Below are 9873 nucleotides of genomic sequence, written 5' to 3'. Positions count from 1 at the left end.
AAAAGAGAATTTTAATGGCCCTTGCCTAGTGGATGTCCATATCTGAGTTACTTTCTAATTCTCAAAGTAAAAACGCTCTGGGCTGGTTGCCACCTTGGTCGCAGTTAGAAGACCCACCCAATCCTTCTGAACAACAGACTGGATGTATACTAAGGGCCAGTCGTGGTTCTGCTCGTAGTCGAGGGGGGTGCCAGGCTCCACAAGAGGGTTTGTGTGACCCTCTGAGCCCAAGCTAGATGCCAAAAATTGTTGCCTAACCCTAGAGGATGGGTTCTGTCTGGTGTGCTCAGACCTGCCAATAATCTAGACACTGGCCTTCAAGAAAGAGAAAGTAACTTTATTGCAATGCACACAGCAAGGAGCTGGGAGGAAGTTCCTCAGATCTGACTCCCTCAGCTATGGGAAAGCAGGGCTTATGTATGATTTGGGTAGGAAGATGGCGGCCGCACAGGTGTACTAGGGAGGGAAAGGAAGACATTGCAGGAATTATGGTGGTCAGGAAACAGGAGGTGACGTGGTTCTTGTTGGACCTCTCGCTTCAGAATGGGGTCTGGGTGATGATTTCCCTTCTGATTCATTCCAGTGTTGCTGCGTCTTCTGTTGAAGTTAACCAAAGATCACAGCTGGCCCTTCTGCACATGCGAGGTGGGCCAAATCTGGCTTGGGCCAGTTTAAGGCAGTCTTTTCTGAAGAATGGAAATTTACTGGCATTCATAAGGTCAGGTTACATTGTGGTCCAAAGCTGACTTCAAGGAAAACAAAGGAGAAGAAATTAAAATGAGAGCGAATGGAAGGCAAGCAGCATCCAACTTGACCCCCCAAGAATTCTCTCATGCCAGAGTTGGCTAGATAGAGACTTTTCCCAAAGAGCTCTTTGGTTGTCAGCATATCCCTCTCTGATCTTCTATAAGGAGAAGTTACCTTATCAAGCCAGTTTATTTTTGTGGTGATATCTCTGATGTTGGAAAAGGCCTGACCTCTGCCTAAAGGCTTCTCCACACTCATTACACTCATAGGGTTTTTCTTCATTGTGGATTCTCACATGTTGAGCAAGGTGTGAGTTTAGTCGGAATGCTTTCTGGCATACATTACACTTGAAAGGTTTTTCTCCAGTGTGAATCCTGTGATGTCGAATAAGGTCCGAGGTCAAACTGAAGGCTTTCCCACACTCGTTACACTGATGACTTTTCGAGTGACTGTGGATTCTCTGATGGTGGGTGAGGAGCAGGGCCTGACTAAAAGTTTTTCCACATTCCTTGCACTCACAGGGCTCCTCCTGACTGTGAATTCTCTGGTGTCTATTAAGGTGAGAACTGCGCCTAAAGTTCTTTCCACAATGGATACATAGATAAGGTTTCTCTCCAGTATGGATTCTGAGATGTTCCAAAAGGCCTGCATTCTGACTAAAGACTTTTCCACACTCCTTGCATTGATAAGGCTTCTCACCAAGATGGATTTTCTGATGTCTGACAAGGTGCGAACTCCTCTGAAAAGCTTTCCCACACTCGTGACACTGATGACTTTTCTCTCTAGAGCAAATTTTCTGATGTCCTGTAAGACTAGAACTCTGACACACTTCAGACTCATAGAGTTTTTCTCCCATGTGCACACTCTCCTGTTTTATTAGGTCTGAGGGCTGAACAAATCCATCTCCACGTTCTGAACATTTATAGTCAGGTTTCTCCTTGGGCTTTGCCTGCTGCCTTTCCAAGTTAGAGTACTCATAACAAGCCTGTACGGGTTCAGGTATTTTCCCAGATGATTTCACTTCTCCGCAAGAGTCTGTCTCAGTGATCAGCTTCCCATTCTCAGTCCTCGTCTCCTCATCTGAAACATTAAATATATACCACCAGTCACGTGTTATTTGATGCTTGGGGAAAGAAATCTGCAACTATGAGGAAAAATTTTAAATCAAGCATGTGTGCAAAGCAAAGTTTGTATATGCTTGTGTATGTATGGAATATATATATGCATGATACACAAGAAATTATTACCAGTGGCTGCCTTTGGAGAAGGGATACAGCATTGTGGTGGGAAGGCACTTATTTTATATAGTTTTAATTTTATCATGAGATATACAGACACATGGACACACATAGAAGCTAGCACGCAAACAAACCATCCTAAATGATACAGTTATACATTCTTGAAAATGGTTTGTCACATGGACAGTAGATAAGATAGGTCAATTAAGGACTCTAGGGTCAATAAGAAAGGATGACAGAGAGGTAGCACTTTAAAAATAAAGAAATGTAGACATAGTGCCAATGTGGTCACTGACTAGCTGCATAATCTTAGAAAGGTAACTTAACCCCTCTGGGTTTTAGCAGATCTAGAGGATAAGAAATATTTTCAAGAATATACTGTCATTACATTCACCTTGTATTTAAGATATACATTAACCACTGATTACATAGCATAAATCCATTTCTGCAAGGCTATTCAGAAAAGGTAAGTCCCTCTCTTTCAGCTACTTTATTCAGAAGGCTTCCAGAAGAAGGTCATCTTTGAAGAAGACTCAGAAATTGAACAGGGAAGTAGCTAGTAGGTAAGGGATGGCTTTACATATATAATCATTCCTTCATCAAACACACATTTATTATTTACTCTAGGCCAGGGACTATAGCAGATTTAGGAAACAAAATTAAGTCCCTATCCTTTTAGTCCATAAAACAGCACCTATAAAATAATGTGATCACCTCTATGATCAGAAAAATCTTGAGTCTCAAGGAACATAGACAAAGAAACTAACCCAGACTAGGGGGACTTAAGGAATGATAGAGGAAATGATATCGAAAATATGTACTGAAGGATAAATAGAAATTAGTGAGGGAGAGTGATGATAAAGTAATCCAGACAGAGGAAACAAGGCAGGAGAGGCTGAGGAGAGAAAAACAGCAAGGGGCAAATAAGAAAGGGAATATAGTTCAGCATGATGGCAATATACAGCGTGAGCTGGGGGGACACAGGGTGACTGTCCCAGTTTGCCTGGGACTGAGGGGTTTCCCCGGGAGATGCGACTTTCAGTGCTAAAAGTCTCAACGAGTTGGTCACCATAGTGAACATGAGGCTGAGAAGTCAGCAGATACCAGACCAGGCCATGTGATACTTTTGTTAACGGCAATCAGGAGTCACTGAAGGTAACCGGTTTTTTTCCTTTTCCCCCTTATTTTTACGTTTTATTTTTTATTATAAAAATTTTCAAACATCCCCAAAAAGTAGAAAGAATAAAATTATCCAGCTCAATGAAAGGCTTTAAGCAGGAGAGCAACATTACTGAATTTGTGTTTAAATGATCAAGAGTGAACAGGAGGTAACAACCTCAATGGGAGTACTAAGACAACACTAAAGCAAAAAAGAGAAGCGGGGCTTCCATCAGTCTGGAAAGAGGAAAAGAAAAATTTAAGGGACAGAAAACTGGAAACAGGAATTTCAATGATAAAAAAGATGTAGTAGAGCAAAATAATAACCCAAACTGACATTTAGAAATAAAACACAGTCGCCATGTACAATTTAAAGGGGAAAAAAAAAAAAAATGAATAATGAAGCAGGTGGCTGGGATTCTTTGCCTTGGATGGGAAACCAGCACTACTTTTTTTTTTTATTATTCATCTCTACAGTATGGGGGAGAAGAGCAAGGTGAAAGTCTGGACAGGACAGTGAAATAAAAACACAAAGGGAAGAGTAAAAGAGAAATGTTTGGGATGATGAAAACCTTCTATATCTTCAATGTAGTGGTAATTACTCAACTGTAATTGTTTCACATTTGTGAAAACTCATTTACTGACCTGCACACTTAAAAAAGGATAAATTTTACTGTACGTAAATTATACCTCTACCTTGCGTCTGTCAGTTTATTGTACTGTGGTGGCTTGTGTGTTGCTATGATACTAGAAGCTATGCCACCGGTATTTCAAATGCCAGCAGGGTCACCCATGATGGACAGGTTTCAGCTGAGCTTCCAGACTAAGACAGACTAGGAAGAAGGACCTGGAGGTCTACTTCTGAAAAAATTGGCCAGGGAAAACTTTATGAGTAGCAGCGGAACACTGTCCGATATAGTGCCAGAAGATGAGACCCTCAAGTTGGAAGGCACTGAAAAGATGACTGGGGAAGAGCTGCCTCCTAAGAGCCAACCTTAATGACACAGACAGAGTCAAGCTTTCAGGACCTTCATTTGCTGAATGTGACAAGGCTCAAAATGAGAAGAAACAGCTGCAAACATCCACTAATAATCAAAATGTGGTTGTACCAAGTTTGAATCTATGAAAATTAGAAATCAACAAAAAATGAAATGGAACACATAAAGACTGATATTCTAGACATCAGTGAGCTGAAATGGACTGGAATTGGCAATTCTGAATCAGACAATCATACGGCCTACTATGCCGGGAATGACAAAATGAAGTGGAATGGTGTCTCGTTCATCAGCAAAAAGAACATTTCAAGATCTATCCAGAACTACAACACTGTCAGTGATAAGATAATATCCATACACCTACAATGGAGACCAGTTAATACAGTTATTATTCAAATTTACGAACCAACCGCTAATGCCAAAAATGAGGAAACTGAAGATTTTTACCAATTTCTGCAGTCTGAAATTGGTCAAACATGCATTCAAGATGCATTGATAATTACTAGTGAATGGGATGTGAAAGTCAGAAAAAAAGAAGGGTCAGTAGTTGGAAAATATGGCCTTGGCAACAGAAATGACGCCAGAGACCACATGACAGAATTTTGCAAGACCAATGACTTATTAATTGCAAATACTTTTTTCCAACAACATAAATAGCAACTATACACGTGGACCTCACTGGATGGAAAACACAGGCATTAAATCAACTGTATCTGTGGAAAGATTCGACAGAAAAGCTCAATATCATCAGTCAGAATAAGGCCAGGGGCCAACTGCAGAATAGACCATCAAGTTGAAGCTGAAGAAAATTAAAACAGGCCCACGTGAACCAAAATATGACCTTGAGTATATCCTGCCTGATTTTGGAAGCCATCTCAAGAATAGATTTGACACAATGAACACTAATGACCAAAGACCAGACAAGTTTGAGATGATAGCAAGGACATAATACATTGAGAAAACAAAAGCTCATTAAAAAGACAGGAAAGAAAGAAAAGACCAAAGTGGAAGTCAGAAGAAACTCTGAAACTTGCTCTTGAACGTAGAGTAGCTAAAGCAAATGGAAGAAATGACGAAGTAAAAGAGTTAAACAGAAGATTTCAAAAGGGTGGCTTGAGAAGCCAAAATAAAGTATTATAATGAAATGTGCAAAGACTGGAGTTAGAAAGCCAAAACAGAACACGCTTAACAGTTCTCAAGTTGAAAGAAGAGAAGAAAAATTTCAAGCCTCGAGTTGCAATTCTGAAGGATTCTATGGGCAAAATATTGAATGATGCAGGAAGCATCAAAAGAAGATGGAAGGAATACACAGTCACTGAACCAAAAAGGGCTGGTCAACATTCAACCATTTCAGAAGGTAGTATATTGTCTTTGTTATCTAGTACTGTTATAATAGAAATACCACAAGTGGATGGCTTTAACAAAGAGAAGTAAAGTAAAGTAGGCTAAAAGTCCAAATTCAGGGCGTCAGCTCCAGGGGAAGGCTTTCTCTCTCTGTCGGCCTTCTCATCAATCTTCCCCCAGACTAGCAGCTTCTCTGCGCAGAGACCCTGGGTCCAAAGGACACGTTCTGCTCCTGGCATTGCTTTCTTGGTGGTATGAGGTCCCAGTCTGCTCGCTTACCTTTCCTTTTTATCTCTTGAGAGATAAAAGGTGGTGCAGGCCATACCCCAGGGAAACTCCCTTTGTATTGAATCAGGGATGTGACCTCGGTAAGTGTTATGATCCCACCCTAATCCTTTTTAACATAAAATTACAATCACAAAATAGAGGCAACCACACAAAACTGAGAATCATGGTCCAGTCAAACTGATACACACATTTTTAGGGGGACATAATTCAATCCATTACACATATGATCAAGAATTGATGGTACTGAAGGAAGAAGTCCAAACTGCACTAGAGGCACTGGCAAAAAAAAAAGCCTCCAGGAATTGACAGAATACCAACAGAGACGTTTCAACAAACATGCAGCACTGGAGGTGCTCACTTGTCTATGCCAAGAAATTTGGAAAACAGCTACCTGGGCAACCGACTAGAAGAGATCCATATTTGTGCCCATTTCAAAGAAAAGGGAGCCAACAGAATTCGGAAATTATCAAACAATGTCATTATTATCACACGCAAGTAAAATTTTGCTAAAGATAATTCAAAAATGGTTGCAGTAACATATCCACAGGGAACTGACAGAAATTCAAGCCAAATTCAGAAGAGGATGTGGAACAAGGGATATCACTGCTGATGTCAGACAGATCTTGGCTGAAAGCAGAGATTATCAGAAAGACGTTACCTGTGTTTTATTGATATGCAAGGGCATTCAACTGTGTGGATCATAACAAATTATGTATAACATTGCAAAGAAATGGAATTCCAGAACACTTAATTGTGCTCATGAGGAACCTGTATATAGACCAAGAAGCAGTTGTTCAAACAAAACAAGGGGATACTGCATGGTTTAAAATCAGGAAAGGTGTGTGTCAGGGTTGTATTATTTCACCATGCTTATTTAACCTATATGCGGAGCAAATAATCCAAGAAGCCGCAGTATATGAAGAAGAATGTGGCATCAGGATTGGTGGAAAACTCATTAACAACCCATGATATGCAGATGACACAATCCCGCTTGCTGAAATCTAAGAGGACTTGAAGCACTCACTGATGAAGATCAAAGAATACAGCCTTCACTATGGATTACGCTTCAACATAAAGAAAACTAAAATCTTCACGACTAGACCTATAAGCAACATCATGATAAATGGAGAAAAGACTGAAGTTGTTGAGGATTTCATTTTACTTGGATTTCCAATCAATACCCATGGAAGCAGCAGTCAAGAAATCAAACAACATATTGCATTAGACAAATCTGCTGCAAAAGACCTCTTTAAAGTGTTGAAAAACAAAGATGTCACTTTGAGAAGTAAGCTGCGCCTGACCCAAGTGATGCTATTTTCAATCCCCTCATATGCATGCAAAAGCTGGACTATGGATAAAGATGACAGAAGAATCGATACCTTTGAATTACAGTGTTTGTGAAGAATACTGAATATACCATGAACTACCACAAGTAAAGTCTGTTTTGGGTGAGGTACAGCCAGAGTGCTTGTTGGAAGTAAGGATGGCGAAACTTCATCTCATGTACTTTGGACATGTCATCAGGAGGGACCAGTCCCTGGAGAACGACAACATGCTTGATAAGGTAGAGAGTCAGCAAAAAAGACTAAGACCCTCGCTAAGATGGACTGACGGTGGTTGCGATAATAGGTACAAACATAGCAACGACTGTGAGGATGGTGCGGGACTGGGCAGTGTTTCATTCTGTTGTAGGTAGGGTCGCTATGAGTCGGAGCTGACTCAACAGCACCTAACGACAACAACAACAAATTATACCTCAACAAACTTAACTCAAAACAAAAAGCCAAACATCAAGGATGCTGAGCAGGGATTCAAGAAGGAAATACACAGCCCACAACATCTCACCCACAAGAAGATGCTATCTATTTCTTACCTTTCTCCTTTTCAGGCTTTGGGACTTCACACTCAGGGTGGACCTGTTGCTCCCGCACTGTTTTCAGAGGGCCTGTCTTCTCCACAAGCCTTTTCTGTTTCTTTGCCCGGTCTGAGTCCTAGGGACAGTTAGGTACAGGTGGGCTTAGGAAGGAACAGCTGTTCAGAAAAACACTTCAATGTTAGAAAAGAGAACAAAGAGAAACCACAGAAAGGCAAAGACAATGGACTGGGGAACCTGGAGCTCATTCTGTTTCCTCCCAGTAGAGAACAGGTAAGGCTGAGGTGAAACCAAGAGAAATGAACAGCCAGACTGAAAGGAAACTGAACTAAAGCTTAGCAATTCTCCTCCCACTGGTGAGCTCATGTCTACCTCTCTGGTCAGAGGTCTAGATTCCTGCTTTTCTGCAAAAAACCACACCTTACCCTTCCCACCTGTTGTCCTATTTCTCCAAGATCTGGCTCTAAATCCTCCAATATAACCACCATGTCCTCCCCACTCTCTAGGTGATGCTCCTACACCCAGGCCTGGAGCTCCTTAGACAGGATAGTCAGGAACTGCTCCAGCACCAGCAGTTCCAGGATCTGCAGCTCCTTGCTGTGAGTCTCGGGCTGCAGCCACTGATGGCAAAGTTCCCAGAGCTGGCTCAACGTCTCTTGAGGTCCTGTGGTCTCTTCATAGCACAACTGTCTGAATCCTCTGCACAACAGCTCCTGTCCAAGGCCTTTGATGTTTCTTTACAGTTTAATCCTTATTCCTTAGTAGACAAGTGATCCACTGTCACCACCCAAAGTCCCCCTTTTTCAGATTCAGGGAAGCTAGGGAATGAGCACTCACCAATACTGTCGCCATTCCCGGCTTCAGACTGCTCTGTTTTGGAAAACTTTATTTTGACTGTCTCCTCAGGGATACTCCTAAAGTATAACAACATTAATCAGAAATAGTAGTAGTAGTAACAATAATAATAGCAATATCCCTTGTTGGCTTTATACATCCCTGATAGCTACTATCCATTTTTTTTCTCCTCAAAACCATTCCTAAAAAAGGAACATACAAAATCCAATCCCGTCGAGTCGATTCCGACTCAGAGCGACCCTACAGGACAGAGCAGAGCTGCCCCATAGAGTTTCCGAGGAGCGCCTGGTGGATTCGAACTGCCAACCTTTGGGTTAGCACCCATAGCTCTTAACCACTATGCCACCAGGGTTTCCCTTTTTTTTTTTTTTAACAGAAGATTGCTAACTAACGTAGAAGGAATAGATTTATAAAATCAGAATTTTGTGGCCCTTGATGAAATAGTTGTCAAGGATCACAAATGATTGCTAAAACCACCAAGTAAAATGAGTGCGACTACAGGACATTCTCACAGTCTCAAAATATCACCACACCGGTTGCTTACTAATTACAAACGGAAAAACAGAGACATTGGGCAGTCACATACTCAACCAACTGATCAAACTCAGTAACTCCAACAAGACAACCTGATGTCATTTGCCACATCAACTATGCGGCATTTTTACTAAAAATATTTAACATGAAACTAATAATGAGGACACATCCAGATAAATTCAGAATGCAGCTCATTCTATAATAGGCATGGACTTTTCAAAATAAAGAATTTCATGAAAATAAAAAGAGGGTGTGGGGAGGGTACTGTTCCAGATTGAAGAGACACAATTAAATGCAATCTGTGAAAACTGGCTCTTAGATTAAAAAAAGAGAAAATATTTCTTTGAAGAATTACAGAAATGTAAGTAAGAATGGTATGTTAGAATGGGGCAGGCAAACTACAGCCCCATAGGCCAAATACAGCCCTGGAAGCCTGTTTTTGTACAGAAAGCTTTAATGGAACATGGCTATACCCATTTGTTTACATATTGTGTATGTCTGCTTTTTCATTACAACGGCAGATTTGAGTAGTTTCCATCCACATGGTATGATCCACAAAGTCGAAAAATTTACTATCTGGCCCTTTTTACAAAAAGTTTGCTGATTCCTGGTAATAAATTTTCTCAGGTAGGGTAATGGTTTTACGACTATGTAAGAGAATATTCTTATATTTATACATATATATATGTATGTTATTTATTTTTATTTTGTTGTTGAGAATATACACACCAAAACATACTCTAATTCAACTGTTTCTACACATACAATTCAGTGACACTGATTACATTTTTCGAGTTGTGCAACCATTCTCACCCTCCTTTTCGGAGTTGTTCCTCCTCCA

At 40.7% G+C, this 9873-nt stretch overlaps 1 protein-coding gene across 1 annotated transcript; it reads right to left on the bottom strand.

Annotated features, from left to right (window-relative positions):
- Positions 1 to 396: 396 nt before the first annotated feature.
- ZSCAN26 (zinc finger and SCAN domain containing 26) lies at positions 397 to 9163 on the bottom strand. Its single transcript, XM_023540248.2, has 3 exons — positions 8481 to 9163; positions 7644 to 7761; positions 397 to 1827 (listed from the first exon to the last, which is right to left on the bottom strand). Exons 1-3 carry the CDS (start codon positions 8493 to 8495, stop codon positions 926 to 928), a joined length of 1035 nt encoding a protein of 344 aa, XP_023396016.2. The 5' UTR covers positions 8496 to 9163; the 3' UTR covers positions 397 to 925.
- Positions 9164 to 9873: the final 710 nt, after the last annotated feature.

Source organism: Loxodonta africana, chromosome 1 (assembly GCF_030014295.1).
Source record: "Loxodonta africana isolate mLoxAfr1 chromosome 1, mLoxAfr1.hap2, whole genome shotgun sequence".
In the NCBI taxonomy this organism is placed as follows: Eukaryota; Metazoa; Chordata; class Mammalia; order Proboscidea; family Elephantidae; genus Loxodonta; species Loxodonta africana.
The sequence above is the reverse complement of the archived record's forward strand: the minus strand, read 5'-3'. Positions and strand labels throughout refer to the sequence as shown.

Bases quoted from the DNA above. Each gene is read 5' to 3' on its own strand.
- ZSCAN26 (XM_023540248.2), bottom strand. The intron at 1,828-7,643 runs GTAAGAAATAGA...TTAATGTTTCAG, and splicing joins AAAGCCTGAAAAGGAGAAAG to ATGAGGAGACGAGGACTGAG.